We start from the raw sequence: 21,486 nt of genomic DNA, 5'->3' as shown, positions 1-21,486 counted from the left end.
CCGATTTTTGTCCGCCGACACTAAAAAATCGTTTAGAGAGGGCCTGTTGGGGGCGCGGATGGAGATGCTCTAACAGTACTACTCCCTCCGTTCCTAAATATTTGTCTTTCTACATATTTTAAATGGACTACCACATACGGATGCATATGGACATATTTTGCCCTGTTTGGTTCGGCTGTGGATTTCTAAAAGTAGTTGTGAAAAATCTGCTGTGAAAAAGATGTAGGTCATTTGGCAAACCAGCTGATACAGCTTTTTTAGATTTTGGCCCGCAGCGGAATCAAATTTTGAAAAACACGGCCTATCCTGCTTTTGCTTTTGGTTCAGATTTTGGGAGCGGATTTCTAGAATCGGATTCTGCTGTGTTTTCCCTTTGGTTCAGATTCTGTTACGCGGCAGCGGAATCCGTCGATAAAAACTGAACCAACCAGGGCCTTAGAGTATAGATTTACTCATTTTGCTTTGTATGTAATCATTTGTTGAAATCTTTAGAAAGACAAATATTTAGGAACGGAGAAAGTATGATTTATGATTTATAAGGTATTCAATTGTAAAATGAATTATTTGAGCCGTGACCGTCGCTGCCCGTGGATACGTCCGGCGCATACGCGGGTGTCCCGGTGTAGATGCTCTAACTGGACACCTTGGGGCTTGGGCGGATCACGTCCACCTGACGAACCAGCTCGCTCATCTTCTTCCTGCCGTTCCCTCGAAAAAAAAGAACTTCCTGCCGGCCGCCGCCTCGCGATCCCAGCTCCATTCCCACAAACTTTTCGAACTTCCCCTCTCGGTCCAAGCTGAACTCCACCGGCTGCCGCTCCCGACCTCTCACAGACACAGGATCCCCAATTTGAAGCTGCTGGTGGCACTGCGGGGGCGTAACTCTATAGCCAAGGCAGCGGCCGCCCAGCCGCCCAGCCGCTCCGTGTACGCGGAGCTTCTTCAATCTCCTGGAAACCCTACAGGGAGAGCAGCTGCGGTGGCTATGGCGCGTCTCAGTCACCTTTAGGTCCTTACCCCGAGACTTGCGTGAAACCCTAGACTCTTCACTCACTCTCGGGTGGTAGTAGATGGCGGGGGAGTTGGGTCAGCAGACAGTGGAGCTGGGGACTGTGGCGCGGCAGGCGGCGGAGGAGTCCTACCTGGCGCTGCGGGAGCTCGTGGAGAAGTCGCGGGCGGGCGCCGAGGGGGAGACAGCGCAGCAGAGGTCAGATACTGAGAAGAAGATCGACTTGCTCAAATTCATCGACCGCACCCGCCAGCGCATGCTCCGGCTCCATGTCCTCGCCAAGTGGTGCCAGCAGGTCTGCAGCTGTCAATTGTTTCCTTCCGTGAATAAGGAGTTTCAACTTTCATTGTTCAATTAGAACTGCAACTTGTGTTCTCAAGTAAAAATGTTTTTATAGGATCAGGCCTTTGATTGCTCTGATGTCTGCCTTAGTTGAATAGAGTGACTGGAAAGCAGTTTTAGATTTTGTTGCAATCAAGGACACAAGTGTTTACTGTAATAGGAAATCATTGTTCAACACTTTGTTGGGACTAGTGTACATCAAAATCTATTTAGTCTACATTCCACTATTTTAGCTCTGACCAGACCGTGCTGCAAAACCCACATATATTCGAAGGAGATCTTTTCCTTTATGATATTGCTCTTCCGTTCCAAAATAATAGAAGTTCTAGGATTGTCCTAAGTCAAACATTTGTAAGTTTGATCAAGTCTATAGAAAAATATGCTAAGATCTACAATATCAAGTATATATAATATGGAAATACATTTCATAATGAATCTAATGAAGAAAATTTGGTGTTGTAGATGTTAATTTATATAGATTGGTCAAACTTAATGAAGTTTGACTTAGGATAAATCTAGAATTTCAATTATTTTGGAACGGAGGGAGTATAACTTTCAAGCACTGAAGAATCAGCGAATGCTGAGAACACCCACTGTGGTAAGTATTTACTAAAATTGTGGAGACTGTTAGTTGGCATTGAACGTTCAGTTTAGGACTCTCAATCCTAATCAGAATCCACAGGAGAATCCGTTTTAAAGCACCCTAGATGCTATAGAATAGCAGGTGTACGACTTGTGGTCAATCCGCCTTGCTGGTCAAACCATGGTTTACATAGTCAGTTCGCATCAACAAAACTGAATTTATGTCAAGCATATGAGTATATGTATTCTGCTATTGAGCAGTATTACATATGACAAGTCTCAAGCAAGTAGAGTTGTCTTTTTTGAACGGTAACACTTACAACAAATCTGGCAAACCAGTCTATGAACCGACACCTAAAGCTACAAAATGCTTGAAAGTGTCCACAGCCTTGAGCTAAATCCATGTTGAATCCTTCCATTCACTGAGACATTTTCAAAACAAAACAATTCTCCTTAGATTTGATTGATGGAAATATTAGCCAGTTATGTTTGGTTGTCATTAACCACCCTAACATAATTTAGGGCTCCGGATGCTCTGACTTCAATTTGGTCAGGCTATCAGTTCAGTTTGAAGGTCGTAAAGTATTGGAAAGAGTATATTTTTAGCCCTTCTATTGCCGAAGTCTACGCTTGGTCCCTCTACTCTACTAGAGAACAATCTTGGTCCCTCAAGTGTGATCCCTCCCTTGCTCCACGTCTCAACCCATTTAGAACAGAAAATTGAAAACAATCATGAAAAGTGGGATGTCATGTGGGGCCGAACATACAGGCTCAAGGGTCATGCTGGGCCAGGATTGCCCTAGTTCGTGTAGTCTAGTGCTTGCTGAGTCCATCTAGAGTTAGAGTAGGAGTCTGGTTCCTAAGTTGGAAAGGTTTAGTCCCAAAGAAGGCCACCCTGCTGGCCGGATCCAATTCCAGTTAGAGTCCAAGTCCGTTTCTTCAACTGTAATTGGCTATTTATAGCCGCCCTCACATGAAGAAGAAAGCAAGCAGAAAAGTTGATCTATTTTCTCAACTCTTGCTCCTGCGTCGTTTGACGGTGTCCCGGATAAGGGGACTCACCATGTCGACTCCCGGTCTGGTGGGCCGGGCTGAGTATCCCTTGGCGAGATACATGAAGACTCTGGAAGCCTTGATGTTCAAGACAAGGATTTCGTATCCATGGAGGACTCTCCTCTCCACCGACGTAGCCGACTAGGGCTCTTGTAATCCTAGGACCCAAGTATCTTATATAAGCCAGGGCTGGGTTAGTTAATAGAACACAAGTTAAGACAAGTTACAATCTCGTGGTAGTTTACCTGTACCCTGTACACACTCCAAAGCAATAAACACGAGCAGGACATAGGATATTATCTCCTCGGAGAGGCCGAACATGATGGGTAAAATCCCCGTGTCTCTGTTACCCTTGTTCCAAGACATCTAGCTTAGGATCCCCTACCTTGAGACCTCCCGGTTTAAGTTCCGTCACCGTGTGTCCCTCTCACCCTTGCTGCCGCCACGGGTCGTTGGGACTATCGTCCTTGGCCACCAGTATCTCACTACTACCCCCTATGCTCCACCTCCCAGCCTGCTGATTCCCAAGCATGTGACAATTTGGTATCAGATTCATCTACGATCCCGACGACAACTATGAGTCAGCCTCCGGCGCCATGGCCGCCGCCGCCACCACCCAACACCCTCGAAGACATCATCGCCAAGCAATGCGAAGACCACGAAGGTGTGGTTGCCACTCTCCAATAGCCTCATAGGCGACTTCCAAGTCACCGACCGCGCTAAGCTCGACATGGTGCTACAGCAACTCTCTGCAACGCTAAAATCGGTCTAGGATCGAATCACTGAGACATTGCAGCAACAACATGCCCAACACCTCGTTCTCCTTCGCCTCGAGCAGGGCAGCTCGACGCAGCTCCTCAGCGGCACCAACGTCATTCCACCGCCGGCCACAAAAAAAATCCAAGGTGTTGCCAATGGCTGCCCTAACGGACAAATGTGAGCAAGCTCCGCACCTCTACAAGATTGATTTTTCCAAATTTGTTGGGGAGAGTGATCCATGTCCATGGCTGATCAGATGCAATCTGTTCTTCCTCGGCTAGTGCACACAAGTTAGAAAGACATGGCTGGCTTCCTACCACCTCATTGTCATCATCGTGCTGTGGTACAACCACTTGGAGGAGAAGATCGGTCGGCTGTCGTGGGGAGAGTTTTACAATTCATTCGAACCACTTCAGACCATCAACACAAGCCAATCCCTTCGGCGAGTTAATCTCGGTTTGCCGTTCCTGCATGGTAGCAGAGCACACCAAGTGCTTCCTCAAGCACCAGACTCGCGTTCCTCCAATCCATGACACTGGGGAGTTGCACATCTTAACCAACAACCTGGACGAGTCTATGAAGATGCAGGTCGAGACGACGAAGCCGACCTCTTTGAAGCAACCATGGATCTGGCTGTCTCCTTCGAGGTCCTCCATAATGTCTCAAAAGCGGCGGCGGCCATGCATGCTTGTTCGGTTTGCCAGCCGCGCTCGCAGTTGGGTTCGGGCCAGTGCCGTTTGACGCCACCGGCTTAGCGCTGGCACTTGCCTAAGAAGCTCACTGATGTTGAGATGGATGGTCGGTGTCCTAAGGGTCTATGCTTCAACTGCATTGAGAAGTTCGTCCACGGCATCATTGCAAATGCCTCTTCCACATCCGGTCTGCCAACAATGACGACAACTCTGATGAACATTGCAAGGACATCCAGATCTCCCTCCTAGCTGTCACCGGTATTCCTACAAGCGATACCATGCAGGTCGCCGTGCGCATCGGCGGTTGCAAGCTCGTTGCTTTGATCGACTCCGGCAGCACCCATAACTTCATCAACGAGGATCTCGCCGCTTTTGTCGGAGCACCCTTCTTGGATGGGTGCCGCCTCCGTGTCACGGTCGCCAACGGCGACCACATCATTTGTTGGGGCCTTCTCCGACATGTCACCATCACCATTGACAAGGAAGCTCCTAGATGGCCTCCTGGCCTTTCCCGGCATGCCGCCATCACAATCGACAAGGAAGCTCCTGGATGGCCTCTTGGCCTCCTTCGCAGACACCTTCGCTGAGCCGAAAGGGCTTCCTCCATATCGTGCACACGACTACCGCATACGATTGTTGTCCGGATCTCAATAGGTGGCCATGCGACCATACCAATAGCCGGCCATCCAGAAGGATGAGCTTGAGAAGCAGTGTGCCGAGAACGTGTCCACATCCGCCGTAGCTCATCATCTTTCTCCTCACCGGTGCTCCTGGTGAAGAAGCATGAGGGTACTTGGCGATTTTGCGTCGACAATCTGGGACTCAATAGCGTCACCATCAAGGACAAGTTCTCCATTCCCGTCATCGACGATCTTTTGGCCGAGCAGAAGGGTGCTCACTTCTTCATGAAGCTGGATCTTCGCTTCGGCTACCATCAAGTACGCATGGCTCCAAGGTATATCCACAAGACAACGGTCCGCACACATGAAAGCCTCTTCGAGTTCATGGTGATGGCATTCGGTCTAACCAATGCCCCGCGATATTCCAAGCTTTGATGAACGATGTGCCTCGTTCCTTCTTACGCCGATTTGTGCTTGTATTTTTGATGACATTTTCATCTGCAACACCTCCTGGTAGGACCATCTTCGTCATGTCAAGCTTGTCTGGGAGGCTTTGAGGGCACATCAACTTTAACTCAAGCGCTCCAAATGTTCCTTTGGCGAGGAGTCGGTGACATACCTCGGCCATGTCATCTCCGCCGACGGCATCACCATGGACAGTGACAAGATACTCACAGTCGTCGACTGACTGGTTCCACGAACAGTCCATGTGGTGCACAGCTTCCTGGGACTAGTAGACTACTACCGGAAGTTCATCCGTGAATTTGGTGTCACCACGACACCTCTCACACTTCTAAAGGAGGGTTTGTTATGGTCCGAGGACGGGGCTGCGCCTCGATGCCCTGAAGACCGCCCTCATCACTGCACCAGTCTTCCAACTCCCCGATTTTACCATACCGTTCACGGTGGAACTCACGTATGACTCAAGAGGCCACTACGTGGACACGGGGGGGGGGGGGGGGGGGGGGGGGGGGGTTGCCAGCAATTTTTAATAAATTGCGAAAGTCAGGACTTCATCCACTAGCCAACGCAACCAGAAGTCCGAAGTAATGGAAAGAGCTAGTGCAATCCACATACTGTAACAATTTAAACACCGGCCATATGTGCCACCCACGTCTCCACTATTGGCCAACGTGTTGGCTGCTGCCCATGACTTGGGGCATGAGGGCTTTCAGAAGTCACTGCATCGCCTTCGCCGGGATTTTTACCTTCCCCAGGCTCGGATGGCGCCCCAAAACTACATGCGTGTCTGCACCATGTGCCAGCGCAACAAGACGGAGCAGCTTCATCCAACCGGCTCGGACTGGTCGCCCGACCGAGGGTGAAAGGCGCAAGGGCCATGCTGTGCAGGACTGCCCTAGTTCTTGTCCGAGTCTAGTGCTTGCCGAGTCCATCTAGAGTTAGAGTAGGAGTCCGGTTCGTAAGTCGGAAAGGTTTAGTCCTGAAAAGGTTACCCCGCCGACCGGATCCAATTCCAATTAGAGTCCAAGTCTGTTTCTTCAGTTGTAACTGTCTATTTACAGCACCCCACTTGAGCAATAAAGCAAGCAGAAAAGTTAATCTTAGTATCTTACCACTTGCTTCTGCACCGTGCGCCCCTCTAACCCTTGCTGCCGCCACGGGTCCAGGACTACCGTCCCCGGCCACCGGTATCTCACGACTACCTCTTATGCTCCATGTCCCAGCCCGCTGTTCCCAAGCACGTGACATGGGGAATTTTTTTTAAAATCAGAGATAAAAATTTAGGGAAAGAACTTAAACATTCCAGTGAAGTTACTAAAAATTCAAGGGAACTTAAGAAGTCTCGTAATAATCAGAAATATTCAACCACATAATTCTTTAACGTTATGGAGGCTCTCGTTCAAAACATTCTTCATCTTCAAAATCCACACATTTTCCCATAACTTTGGCACTGTTAGGAAAGCAACTTATCTTTATTGAAGGCCCAAGGGGCATATGTATATTACACATGACTTGAGGTGTAAGGAAACTAAACATAGACTAATAAGGACTCCTAGACCAATACTAATACTCCTTAACAGGCACTTGGCTGAAAGATTCCTGTTTTTCAAATGTTCCTGTTATCTCCTCTTTATTCTTTTTAATTTTCTTCCTTTTTCCTCAATGTCTTTTATATCTTAATCGTAAAGACTGTTTCTAGTGTATTTTCTGGTGCCCAAATTTCCCTACCAAAATCTTGACAGCCTATGACATCTTGGCTCTTACTTGGTTGGTTGCCTATGAGAACTTGCCCACCCTCCTGACATTGCCTTCACAATTATTGCCAAATAGGCAAACTAAGGGTCAAAGAATATCTAGCCAATGGTTGGCAAAAATTTGGTAGGGCATGTTGTGGAATCAACCAAACATACCTTCAAAATAAAATTTCAGTTAAAAAAACAAAATTTCATATTTGTTTCTGGATTTTCTGAATATTTTGTTCTGCTGCCCCCCAACTTCTCCTTAAACTAGTCGAGTTTTCTAGAAAGGAGACTACAGTTTTTTTCTCCTAATTTTCTCCCCCCTTTTTTTTTGAAATTTTTGCTTCTCTTTTGTGCTGATTGGGCATCCACGTGTGCGAAACTGTCGTCATCTTTAAAACCGTTTTTGATGGAGCAAAGGACCAAACTTCATTTAGAGATTCTATGTATGCAAAATTCATGCTGAAGAGGTGCGTACTGAAGTCGTAAAGAAAACCCAAAATGCGAACTTTAAAGTATTTTATCATTGTGTAATGTATTTGCTCTGACAGGCTACAATCTACCTTAATTCCTTAGCTACTCAACAAAGAATGTATTTCAAAACTAAGTTTTCCCCTTCATTATCATATTCGGGCCATCAAAATATGTATCTGGAATTTTGTGATAGAGAATATTGCTTTTGATCTTCTGCAGGTGCCCTTGCTTCATTACTGCCAGCAACTTGCGTCAACTCTCTCCAGCCATGAAACTTGCTTCACCCAAACAGGCGATTCACTATTCTTTATGCATGAAGGATTGCAGCAAGCTCGTGCTCCCATTTTTGATGTTTCATCTGCGATAGAAGTCATACATACAGGGAGCTATAGGAGATTGCCTAAATCTGTAGAGGAAATAGGTACTCAGAATACACTTTTTCAAGATGAGCGGAAGCCTACATTGAAGAAATTAAGCACCCTTGTGCGGGCAAAATTACTTGAAACCCTAGTTCCTAAAGAAATGTCTGAGGTTTCGGTGACTGATGGAATAGCCAATGTACAGGTAGATGGCGAATTCAAAGTACTCCTTACGTTAGGTTACCGTGGGCACTTCTCGCTGTGGAGGATATTGCATATTGAGTTACTTGTTGGTGAGAACACCGGGCCTATTAAGCTTGAAGAGACAAGAAGGTATGTTCTGGGTGATGACATCGAACGGAGAATGGCTGTGGCTGACAATCCCCTCACAATTTTGTATACAATTCTCCATGAGCTATGCATCTCTTTTGTTATGGATACCGTAATTAGACAGACTAATGTTCTACGACAAGGTAGATGGAAAGAGGCAATAAAATCTGAACTTGTCTCGGATAGTCATAGAAGTGCAGGACAAGGTGGGAATAATGCTCCAACGCAGCTTGGTCAAGATGGAGAGCTCGATTCAAGTGGGTTCAGGATACCTGGTTTGAAAATAAATTATTGGCTGGATGAAAGAAACAGTGGGTCAGCAGAATCTGATTCATCTCCATTTATTAAAGTTGAGGCACTGCAAGATATGCAGATAAAGTGTCAGCACAGTTCATTTGTATTGGATCCACTTACAGATAAAGAAGCTGATCTTTCTCTTGATCTTAGTTGCATTGATGTTGAGGCAATCATTTTGAAAGCAATTGCTTGCAATAGACACACACGTCTTCTGGAAATTCAGAGGGAGTTGAAAAAAAATACTCGGATTTCTCTATCCCCAACTGATGTTGTCCTGAAACGGAAAGAAGTTCATATGGACGTCCTGCAAAAGGTGCTGATATAAACCACTATGTTTAGGATTGTGGATTTCCTTATGTTTGGGATACCTTACTGATTTGCACTTGCCAAAGCAGGATTCATAAATTTTCTTCATACCAGTCCATTACTGAAAATGCAACTTCACTGAACTCTTTATTTTCTTATATTTGCTCGAGCTAAGACTTGTGCATAATCACTTCTGAAGTTCTTTCGCTTGTGGGCATTTTTTTGTTTGCCTGCTTCCCTGCTTAGTTCTGATTTTTAGTGCTTTGTCTCTGTTCATAAATTGCACAGAGAGTGGATAGAAGGGGCTTCAAGAATTGTTGTACAAATGAAGTGCTTCAGGTTAGGGCATATGGAAAATCGTATATTCACCTGGGAATAAATATCAGGTCCGTTGTTATTTACCTTTTGCATGGTTGATGCTTCATCCTTACTTTCTTGTCCTTAATATCCACAAGTTATTTAGTGTCAGCTTTGTTAAGCTTCACGCACTAGCCAACGCAACCAAAAGTCCGAACTACTGGAAAGGGCTAGGCAATCCACATATACACTTTGACACCCCATCTCACGTGTGACGTGGGAAGTCAACACGTGAATAGACTCAGAGGTATGGCTCAAGAGGCCTATATGTGGACACAAAGGGGGGAACAGTAATTTTTGGATAAATTGTGAAAGCCAGGACTTGAACTCATGACCTTAGACCCTGATACCATGTTAAGCTTCATGCACTAGCCAACGCAACCAAAAGCCCGAACTTATGGAAAGGGCTAGGCTATCCACATACACACTAAAACAAGTTTATTCTTTTAAAGAATATTTATTCCATGGTCATGGAAAACAAGTTTATTCTTTTAAAGAATATTTATTCCATGGTCATGGACTCTTGGTACTTATAAAACAACTAACAGAGTCATAAACTCTCTGGCAGTATAGGTATTATAGTGACTTCCTATTGTCTTCTATGTGAGAATCCTGTCTTTGCTTTCTCAGTATTTAGTCGGCCGCGCGCAACTTCAGTTTCATGCTCGTGCACCGGCACCAACTACAGTTGCATGTCCACCGTCTGCAAGCAAGTACAGTTACACGCCCGCGAACCGGTGTGCAACTGCAGTTGCATGTCCATCGGCTACGCGCTACTGTTTGTCCATCAGTCGCGCACTAGTGTATTTCCATCGGCCGCACACAACGGCAGTTACACGCCCGCCAGCCGTGTGCAACTGCATGTCTACCGGCCGCGTGCAACTGCAGCTGCATGTCTGTTGAGTTTGTAATCCTGCTGCCCGTTAGTAGCTAGCTCGTTTAGCTGTACTGTTAGCTAAATAAACAGCCATGCAGCGTGTGCATGTCCACGCCCTGGCTGATCTCGTTGGGGTTGTTAGTTAGCTATTTAGGTGTGTGTCTTGACCAGCTCATGGGATGGCATGAGCATGATGATCAAGGCACACACACACCTCACGTACATTGAGCGTCGTGGGATGGCAGAACCGGTAAGTTCGGCGGCGACGAGTGCTTTACCTAGGTGTTGGTTGGCAGGCAAATGAATTCCTAGGTGATACCATGACAACTATGGTTATATCTGTCAAGTAGACTGGCAATGATGCAAGTGTTTTTCAATATTTAACTTTGACCGACTATTAGTTCAACTCTGCATTACTTCATATGTACAAACTTGACACCATCAAAAAGTTTTCTAATAAGAGCCCAATGGTATCAATTGTTTTTGTCATGTAATCCACACATTGCTGAACATATTAGAAAGCGTGCGGGCCTAATATTTTTGGACGGAGGGAGTGATCCTTTTAATTCATGGTAAAAGCCCTATCTTCCTGCATGTTCCACAATATAGATTCCAATAAAATTCAAGAGTGTATTATAGTGAGTTATTTCTATTCTAATTTCTAAGTCTTCCATCAATTCTAGGAATGAGAGTCGTGCACGATTATTTTTTCCCCTTAAATAGGCTTCAACAAGTCGGTTATCATGAAGGAAAAAAAGTACCTCCTTAGGGGATGTTTAGGAGATGGATTGATTTTGAGTTCTAGTTAAAGTTTGACCCTAGAATATGGGTGTGTAAGACGGTAAGACCTCTATCCCATATGTTACAAAGCATGCAGAATGATAAGATAACCCCCCCTATATTTGTTCCAGCTCAGTCCCCTTTACTTCCTAAATTTATACCTTATTTCTTTCTACAATAGGAGTGGCGGCTTCCTCCTGCAATCACCAAAAAATATATTACCACCTTCTGCGGCATTAGACTCTGAAGAAGCCCTTAATAAACGGAGCATAACACCCACTGAGGTCTTCATGAGCTTAAAGACCAGAAGCATCCTTCAGTTGTTTGCTGCGACAGGAAGGTTTTTGGGCCTGAAGGTTATCAGTTTGCTCAACTTGCTGTCTTTATCTTCTGTTGTGTTGCAATCAGCTCTTGAATTTATTTCTTGCAAAGATCTCATTGAATACTGGAAAAATCTAGGAGCTTAGATATACTACGACATGAAACAGCAATACGTCGTCTTGTTCACGATGAACCTAAAACCAAAACCTTACTTTGATTGAACAATGATTTGCTTGGTAACTACAATAGCCAATAAAAGAATTCTCATGCAATTAATTGATCATACTTGGTCTTGCATTAACCATTTTCATGTAAAAAAACAGTAACCCGTGCTTGGTATGAAGCCAATCTGAATAATGTGAACTGTCATAATGTAGATCAAAGGAGTAACTGCAAAGTAATTTGACACCAGTTGCAGCTGGCACCAAGTTTTAGAGAATCTGCCACGTAAGTTCAGTTGGGCCAATGTCACAACTTGGACCAGGTATAATGAAATTGGGCCGGTTCACTGACTTAGGCCCAGAGTCAGTTGCCACGCCAACACCCCTTGCGCTAGCCCCTTCCCCTCCTCTCCTCATCCTCACCCTCTGCACTGCATGGTCTAGCAACACCAGATCGACTTAAGCAATCCCTCTGCTTGTGGCTACTGAAGAGCGTGAGACACAATGGCTTGGTGACCGTGTGCAGAGTGAAAGAACGAGTCCAGGGCCCACACACCCCCACTCGGTCATCGACGACTTCCTTTGCTTCTGCCTTTCGCCATCTCAGAACTGAAGAAGCTAGGGTGTCAGCCACTCTCCCCAGATCTACAAGGGCTTGGATGGTGGTATTGGGTTGTTAGCGCCCTACTACAACGCTTCTTGAGTTAACTGTTACATTTCTAACTTATTTGAAAACCCTTCGGCTTGATCCAATGTTCCATCTCGCTCCTCGCAAGGATTTGTCACTCGACCCTGCGCAGAGTGAAAGAATGAGTCCAGGGCCCACACACTCATCGACTGCAAGGACTGTTTACCTCTTTCACTTTTACCGCAGTGGCAGGTGTAAACTGAAGCCTATATAAGTTGCCGGGGTGTGGCTATCGTTGAATTCCCAGTTTGCCTGAATGACTAAACTCTGATACATCTAGCTATAATAGATAAATCGGCCCTCTGTTTGGTCTCTATACTAGCATATACTCTGTCAATTCCCAAATTCTTCCACAAATACATGTCTGAATCGTTCTAGGATCTGACATGGGTTATGGTGATGCTGTCCCATTGGCCACGATTTGGACTACATCTGGACTCTGGAGAGATATCTGCCATCCCTGTTTCTTGGTGCCACTCAAAAGCTCTGAGGACCTGAGCTGCCCTCTTCTTCCCTAACAGCTCTGTTGTAATTCTTTGTCTCCGGCGAGCCATTCTTGAACTGAAGGGTTCTACACCATCCTAGCACCCTCCTCCTAACCATGCTCATTCTTTCAACAGAATTTTGTTTTTTTTTTTTTCTGTTGAAGAACCATCTACGTTGGCAGTGTGCTGACACCACATACGAACATGGCTGATCTTTGGTACCCTTGGCTTCCCTGTTTCGCACGTCCAGGATCCTTAATGTTGACATCTGGAGCCCAATTACACTGACATCACACTTATGTCTTGATTCTGCAACACCCGAGCTCACAACGTCGTCTTGAACCCTTCTCTGTCACCATCGACAGGAGGGAAAATCACTGCCATTCCATTTTATCCGTCTCCAAGCTGAGTCTGGTTGTGCCTTGTCACTGGGGAGTCTGGCCGTGGCCGCCTCACCAATACTATTTTTCTTGTTGGACCTTTTTGCCAATGAAGTATCGACGCCGAGGAGTTGCCAATCCACACAGACAAATATCTGTAACCAAAGTATTTTTATTTTGTAATCACGGAACCAAATCATTAGTCAGGAGTGAGGTGGAAGAGTGGAGTGAAGTGGTATGGATTTATCACCTGACACAAGGCCTGACCTACTCGGTTGGTCCGGTTATTTCTTTCTTGGACTGAACCGTACTATTTGTTTGAACTCACTTGTCCAAAGTTTTTAGCATTCAAAAACTTGGTGCAAGCTGCAACTGAGGTTAATATATACCTGGTCTAAATGCAATGTGTCAACTTAAATTAAGCTATAAAGTTCAAGCTTATGAGCCATTTTGCTCAAAGTTCCATGCATAAGGGAACATGTCACATGTGAAGAGAAGATGTCTTCTTGGTATTACCTACGTTATTCTAGTGATATATGTCCTTGTACTATGCATTTGAGTTTTAATTACTAGCACCAACTTGACCACAGGGAAAAGCCTTAGCTTTATTGTAACGCCCAAGATGCGGCTATATCTCCCACGTGTCGAGGCACGACTTAGAGGCATAACCACATGTTGGTTTTGTCGCAAGAAGAGTCATCTTCACACAATCCCATGTAATGAACAAGAAAGGGATAAATAGATAGTTGGCTTATAATCGCCACGTCACACAATGATAAAATAATTCATACATCATCAGAGTACACTCATAGTCCGGCTACGACAATCCAAATGAAAAGAAGATAACCCCAAATCCTAGATCCCCAATCGTCCCAACTGGGCACCACTACTAATCATCAGGAAAAGACACGTAGTAACGGTCAAGGTCCTCGTCGAACTCTCATTTGAGTTCGGTAGCATCACTTGCACTGGTATCATCGGCACCTGTAACTGTTTGGTAGTATCTGTGAGTCACAAGGACTCAGCAATCTCAAAACCCACGAGATCAAGACTATTTAAGCTTATGGGTAGGATGTGGTAATGAGGTGGAGTTGCAGCAAGCGCTAAGCAAATATGGTGGCTAACATACGAGTACAAGAGTAAGAAGAGAAACTACGCAACGGACGTGAAGCTAGAAGTGATCAAGAAGTGATCCTGAACTACTTACGTTCATACATAAACCAACCGTGTTCACTTCCCGGACACCGCCGTGAAGAGACCATCACGGCTACACACACGGTTGATGCATTTTAATTAAGTCAAGTGTCAAGTTCTCTACAACCGGATATTAACAAATTCCCATCTGCCACATAACCGTGGACACGGCTCTCGAAAGTTTATACCCTGCAGGGGTGTCCCAACTTAGCCCATTACAAGCTCTCACGATCAACAAAGGATATTCCTTCTCCTAGAAAGACCCGACCAGTCTCGGAATCCCGGTTACAAGACATTTCGATGATGACAAAACAAGACCAGCAAGACCGCCCGATGCGTCGACAAATCCCGATAGGAGCTGCACATATCTCGTTCTCAGGGCACACCGGATGGGACAAGCTACGAGTAAAATCAACCCTCAAGTTTCCCCGAGGTGGCCCCGCAAGCTGTCCGATTCGGACCAACACTCAGAGGAGCACTGGCCCGGGGGGGGGGGTTGAATAAAGATGATCCTCGGGTTAATTACTCCCTAGGAAAAAAATTTAGGTTGTTATTAGGCAAATGTTAAAACCAAGGTTGGGCCTTGCTGGAGGAGTTTCATTCCAAAGCGAACTGTCAAGGGGGTCCCATAACCCCAACCGCATAAGAAACGCAAAATCAAGGAACATAACACCGGTATGACGGAAACTAAGGCGGCAAGAGTGAAATAAAACACCGAGCAAAAGGCCAAGCCTTCCACCTTTTGCCAAGTATATAGATGCATTAATTAAATAAGAGATATTGTGATATCCCAACATATCCATGTTCCAACATGGAACATCCTGCAAGGCACCTGCAACTAGCAACACTATAAGATATTGTAAACCACGTTAGGTGTATGTGTCGTGTGAGCTAGCTAGATGGCTGTGCATGCATACGTGAGTTGCGGTGCAGTTGATGGCCGTTTGTGATCTGTTGGAGCGGCCGTAGTGTGCGCGTAGTCAGCGCGGGCGGCCGGGCATGGAGGTCGTGCACGCGCGTGAGTAGGAGGGGTGGGCTGCGCCATGTGTGTGAGTGCGCCGGGACTTAAATACCTCTATACTGCTGCCTGTTGTAAGCTGAGCCGAGTTGAAAACTAGAGAGAAAAAGGCCCCGGCGTTCGTCGCCGGGGGAGGGCGTTTGTTGCCTGGCAAAATTTCGTCTCTTCGTGTTCTTGTCTGACCGTTCGTCGATCCTTGGTTCCAACAATTGGTATTCAGAGCCACAAGGTTCGAGGGGCGGCCGTGTCGCGCGGTGGCGTCTGCAGCGAGCGCGGCGTGCGCGGCCGACATAGAGGCATCGGCTGCGGCGCACGGCGAGCACGTGGCGACGGCAACGCGCAGTGAGTCCACGGCTGTGCGGTGTGATGTCGTGCGCGCGAAGGGCACGGCGGTTGTGGAGACGAGGAGGACGCGAAGGACCTGTGTGGTGGCGCAGAGGTCGCGATGGCTCGGGGCGACAACCGTGGAGGCGCGTGGCACGGAGATGCGGCATGGCAGCGCACGGGACTGCGGGCTGCTGCAGTGGCAGCGAGCGGTGGCTTGTGCCGGAGACACAACGGAGGCGTACATGGCGACGAGGCGATGACAACGAGCCAGGGCCCTGTCGGCATGCTGTGCGGCGAGGCCACGACTTAGGGGGTGAGTGCTGGCCGGAATAAGCCGCGGCGCCAGCGTCGGACGCGTCGGGCGCGTGTATGGGCGCGCGCCGGGTGTGTCAGGCGCGGCGGGACCGCGGTATAGGCGTGTGTGGTCGGGCTCGTCGAGCGCGACGGATTCGCGCGGGGCGTGCAGGACTCACTGGTGCAGTCGGGCTCGTCGGGCGCGTCAGGTGCGCGCGGGACGTGCGGGACGCAATGGTGCGGTCGGGCTCGTCGGGTGCGCGTGAGACGTGCGGGGCCCAGAGGGATGCCAGACGTGTGTCGCCGGCAGAGAAGGAGCCTGACGTATGTCGCCGGGGTCGTGACGGAGCATGGTGCGACCGGCGTCAGTGCGCCAGGTCGGGTCTGTGGCGGTGCGACCGGCGTCGGTGCGCCGGGTCGGGCCCGCGGGCTGGATCACGGCCGTGACGACGACAATAACGGGAGCTGCAACAACTCCGGCGACGGCAAGATCGTGGTTTAGGGGGAGTATGTTAGAGTGAACCACGTTAGGTGTATGTGTCGTGTGAGCTAGCTAGACGGCCGTGCATGCATACGTGAGTTGCGGTGCAGTTGATGGCTGTTTGTGATCTGTTGGAGCGGCCGCAGTGTGCGTGTAGTCTGTTAGAGTTATAATATAAGTCATGTACCCCTTTGTATTTATTCCGTTGTATAAGGGGTTTCCTGCATATGTTCCACACCTGTACATGTATATATATCGGCCTATGGCCTCATGGGAATACAAGTTGCATATTTCCTAACATGGTATTAGAGCCCTAGGGTTTTTTTTTTCGCACGCCGCAACTCGTGCTCGATCCCGTCGTGCACGGCCGTTTCCGTTTCCTTCTCTCCGGACAGCCGCTGCTGCTTCCTCTCCTATTCTGCTCCGGTGGAATCTTACCCATCCATCCACGCCAGGTCCTGATCCGCCGCCCCGGCCTGAAGCATCCACGCCCGCCGGCTTCCTCAGCACGCGCTGGGGCGCTGCTTCTTCTGGATGCCACAGCCGCCACGTGGACTGCAAGGTCGGGCAGACTAATCTGGCCGCTCGCTGTTGGCCTGTGACGGCCCGCCTGAACCTGACGTGTGCATGTACAAGTCTCATCCCAATGTGTGCTTGTTCACATGCGGCTGCTGCACCATCTTCCTCCCGTGAAGGCCCGTGACGTGGTGCACTAGCCTCCCCCACTTGATTCTGCTCCGCCGCCGCCTACTGATTCCGATCTGATTTGCTCGGCCGCTGTGTTGGCTGTTTGACTGGTTGCCTTCTGATAAAAAAAAAAGAAAAAAAAGAAGAAAAAAAAGGAAGCATCATGTCGCCGGGTACAATTTCCTCTCCACACTGTCCGCTGATTTTGGAAAGCGTACCCTACCCTGATCCTGTCTCGCATATGCGCTTTTCCTCGGTGCTTGGTGCTCGTCAGCCTGTGACGTCGTCCGCTACGGCATCTTCTGCCTGTTGTGTTGGTCAATCCTCCGCGACTCTTCTCCCGACCTCTGCACATGGTGACCGTCGCTCTACGTCGACTCCTCTCGCGACTTTCACTGGTAGTGCTGGTGCATATGGTTCCGTCGACTCCGCCTCGCACAGGCGTCTTCCATTGACGATTGGCGCTTGTCTACATACGGCCTCGTCTCCTCCACCGGCCTGTGTGGATACTACTGGTCATGCTACACCGCCACATCTAGCGGCTTCCACAGGTGGTGGTGGCCGCTTCTCTCCCGGTGCTCCCGGTGCTACTGCGTCGACTACTTCAGCTGTGTACTTCACTGAGGAGGAGATTGCGCGACTTCGCGCCCTGCTGGTTGCCTCAGACTCTCTGTTGTCGGGCGCATCTACGTCGACCTCTTCAGTTGCGCCCCTGACCGAGCAAGAGATTGTGCGAGTTCGATGCCTGCTAGCTCCATCCTCCGGTTCTCCATCGACAGGTTCTGCTGGTTCTGCTGCTGACTCTTCTGGCATTGTGAGACCACCTTCTACACAAGCAGGTACATCTCCGTGGATTCTTGATACTGGAGCATCTTTTCATATGACTCATGATTCATCCACTCTGTCCTCTACTCGACCTCTCGATTCTCCTGTTCATGTTCTTACTGCTGATGGTACCTCTCTCCCGGTTATTGGCCGAGGCATTCTTAGCACTTCTTCTTTTCATGTTCCTGATGTTGCTCATGTTCCCCGACTTACCATGCAGCTCATTTCTGGTGGACAAATTGTTGACTCTGGTTGTCGTGTCATTCTCGACTTTGACTCTTGTTCCGTTCTGGACCGCCATACTGGTACTCTCCTTGGTGCCGGTCCTCGACGTCGTGACTCTCAGGGTCTCTGGGAGCTTGACTGGCTTCATCTTCCGTCCGCTGCTGCTGCCGCCAGTCTCTCCTCCTCTGTTGCCTTGTCTACCAGCTCTTTTCAGCAGTGGCATCATCGCCTTGGTCACCTATGTGGCTCTCGTCTCTCATCCTTAGTTCGACGTGGTCTTCTTGGATCCGTCTCCGGCGGTGTGTCTTTAGACTGTCAGGGCTGTCGGCTTGGTAAACAGGTCCAGTTACCTTATCCTCACAGCGACACTGTGTCTCAGCATCCTTTTGACCTTGTTCACTCTGATGTCTGGGGTCCAGCTCCCTTTTCCTCGAAGGGAGGTCATCGCTACTATATTATCTTCATAGATGATTTCTCTCGGCACACATGGATATATTTTATGTCTTCTCGTAGTGAGGTCTTATCTATCTATAAGCATTTTGCTGCCATGGTCCACACTCAGTTCTCTACGCCTATTCGTGTGTTCCGTGCTGACTCTGCTGGAGAGTATATCTCCAAGATGTTGCGTGGAGTTCTTGCCGAGCAAGGTACTCTTGCTCAGTTCTCTTGTCCTGGTGCTCATGCTCAGAATGGCGTGGCTGAGCGCAAGCATCGTCACCTTCTTGAGACGGCTCGTGCGTTGATGATCGCCGCCTCTCTTCCACCTCATTTTTGGGCCGAGGCTGTTTCCACTTCCACATATCTCATCAACCTTCAGCCTTCCACTGCTTTGCAGGGTGGCGTTCCTTTCGAGCGTCTCTTTGATCGTTCTCCTGATTACTCGGCGCTTCGTTTGTTTGGTTGTGTTTGCTATGTTCTTCTAGCCCCTCGTGAACGCACCAAACTGTCCGCTCAGTCTGTTGAGTGTGTCTTCTTAGGCTATAGTGATGAGCATAAGGGCTATCGTTGTTGGGATCCTATCGGTCGTCGGATGCGTATTTCTCGGGATGTAACTTTTGATGAGTCTCGTCCTTTCTACCCGCGTCCATCTTCCTCAACCTATTCAGTGGAGGATATCTCTTTCCTCACTTTTCCTGACACACCTCCCTCTGTGCCCAGTATGCCTATTCCTCGTCCTGCTGTTGCAGATCCGACGCCATCCTCTCCTACAGATTCTTCTCCATCTTCATCACCGCCACATTTCCCATCTCCACCTTCATCACCGATACCTTCCCCTTCTCCACCTTCGTCCTCGCTACATTCCCCGTCTCCACCTCCAGTGATTCCACCTCTTCCCTCCTTTCCTTTTCATTATACTCGTCGTCCACGTGTTCTAGATAAATCCACTGACGTGCCATCTACTTCTGGTGCGTCGTCCTCCTCATCCCAGCCGCCTTATGGTCTTCGGGCTCGGCCTCGCCCTCCCCCTGACCGCTATTCTCCTAGTCGATATGCTCTTTCGGCTATACTCGAGCCTACGTCTTATCGCGATGCTCTTGTTCATCCTGAATGGCAGTTTGCGATGGCAGAGGAGCTTGCTGCTCTTGAGCGTACCGGCACGTGGGATCTTGTTTCTCTTCCTCCCGGTGTTCGTCCCATCACTTGTAAGTGGGTCTACAAGGTTAAGACTCGCTCTGATGGTTCTCTTGAGCGTTACAAAGCTCGTCTTGTGGCTCGTGGTTTTCAGCAGGAGCATGGTCGTGATTACGATGAGACATTTGCTCCTGTGGCCCATATGACCACTATCCGCACACTTCTCGCTGTGGCCTCTATTCGTCATTGGTCTGTTTCTCAGCTTGATGTTAAGAATGCCTTTCTTAATGGTGAGCTGCGTGAGGAGGTATACATGCAGCCCCCACCTGGGTATTCTATTCCTGATGGCATGGTCTGTCGTCTTCGTCGCTCTCTCTATGGCCTTAAGCAAGCCCCTCGTGCCTGGTTTGAGCGTTTTGCCTCTGTGGTGACTGCCGCTGGTTTTTCAGCGAGTGATCATGATCCAGCGTTGTTTGTCCACATTTCCACTCGTGGTCGGACTCTTCTTCTTCTCTATGTTGATGACATGATCATCACTGGCGACGACCCTGAGTATATTGCCTTTGTAAAGGCTCGTCTTAGTGAGCAGTTTCTTATGTCTGATCTTGGACCTCTTCGCTACTTTCTTGGGATTGAAGTCTCTTCTACCTCTGATGGCTTTTTTATATCCCAGGAAAAGTATATCCAGGATCTTCTTGCTCGTGCTGCTCTTACTGACGAGCGCATTGTTGAGACTCCTATGGAGCTCAATCTTCACCTCCGTGCTACTGATGGTGATCCTCTCCCTGACCCGACGCGTTATCGTCATCTTGTTGGCAGTCTTGTCTATCTAGCTGTCACTCGTCCAGACATCTCTTATCCGGTTCATATTCTGAGTCAGTTCGTCTCTGCTCCCACATCGGTTCACTATAGTCATCTCCTTCGTGTTCTTCGATATCTTCGGGGCACGATCTCTCACCGTCTATTCTTTCCTCGCTCTAGTTCTTTACAGCTTCAGGCCTATTCGGATGCTACGTGGGCTAGTGATCCCTCAGATCACCGTTCACTTTCTGCTTACTGTGTTTTTCTTGGTGGTTCTCTCATTGCCTGGAAGACGAAGAAACAGATTGCAGTCTCCCGTTCGAGTGCCGAGGCTGAGTTGCGAGCAATGGCTCTTTTGACGGCAGAGGTGACTTGGTTACGGTGGTTACTTCAGGATTTTGGTGTTTCTGTCACTACACCGACTCTGCTCTTATCTGACAGTACAGGTGCTATTAGCATTGCGCGCGATCCTGTGAAGCATGAGCTCACCAAGCATATTGGTGTTGATGCTTTCTATGTGCGCGCTGGTGTGCAGGATCAGGTTATTGCTCTTCAGTATGTGCCTTCTGAGTTACAGTTGGCGGATTTCCTGACGAAGGCCCAGACTAGAGCACAACATGGCTTTTATCTCTCCAAACTCAGTGTTGTTCATCCACCATGAGTTTGAGGGGGGGTGTTAGAGTTATAATATAAGTCATGTACCCCTTTGTATTTATCCCGTTGTATAAGGGGTTTCCTGCATATGTTCCACACCTGTACATGTATATATATCGGCCTATGGCCTCATGGGAATACAAGTTGCATATTTCCTAACAAGTCAGCGCTGGCGGCCGGGCATGCAGGTCGTGCACGCGCGTGAGTAGGAGGGGTGGGCTGCGCCATGTGTGTGAGTGCGCCGGGACTTAAATACCTCTATACTGCTGCCTGTTGTAAGCTGAGCCGAGTTGAAAACTAGAGAGAAAAAGGCCCCGGCGTTCGTCGCCGGGGGA

General features: G+C 48.3%; 1 protein-coding gene across 2 annotated transcripts in view; it reads left to right on the top strand.

Annotated features, from left to right (window-relative positions):
- Positions 1-622: 622 nt before the first annotated feature.
- LOC125537025 (mediator of RNA polymerase II transcription subunit 14-like) overlaps positions 623-21,486 on the top strand; it is a 41,401-nt gene continuing 20,537 nt past the window's right edge. For both annotated transcript variants that reach the window (XM_048700310.1, XM_048700309.1), the window contains exons 1-4: positions 623-1,304; positions 7,952-9,031; positions 9,313-9,410; positions 11,220-11,394. In XM_048700310.1, the coding sequence (XP_048556267.1) occupies positions 1,071-1,304; positions 7,952-9,031; positions 9,313-9,410; positions 11,220-11,394 (1,587 nt within the window). In that variant the 5' untranslated portion in view covers positions 623-1,070. The remainder of the gene's footprint in view (positions 1,305-7,951; positions 9,032-9,312; positions 9,411-11,219; positions 11,395-21,486) is intronic.

The sequence above is a fragment of the Triticum urartu genome, chromosome 2 (assembly GCF_003073215.2).
Source record: "Triticum urartu cultivar G1812 chromosome 2, Tu2.1, whole genome shotgun sequence".
NCBI lineage: Eukaryota > Viridiplantae > Streptophyta > Magnoliopsida > Poales > Poaceae > Triticum > Triticum urartu.
This window is presented reverse-complemented; position numbering and strand designations above follow the sequence as displayed.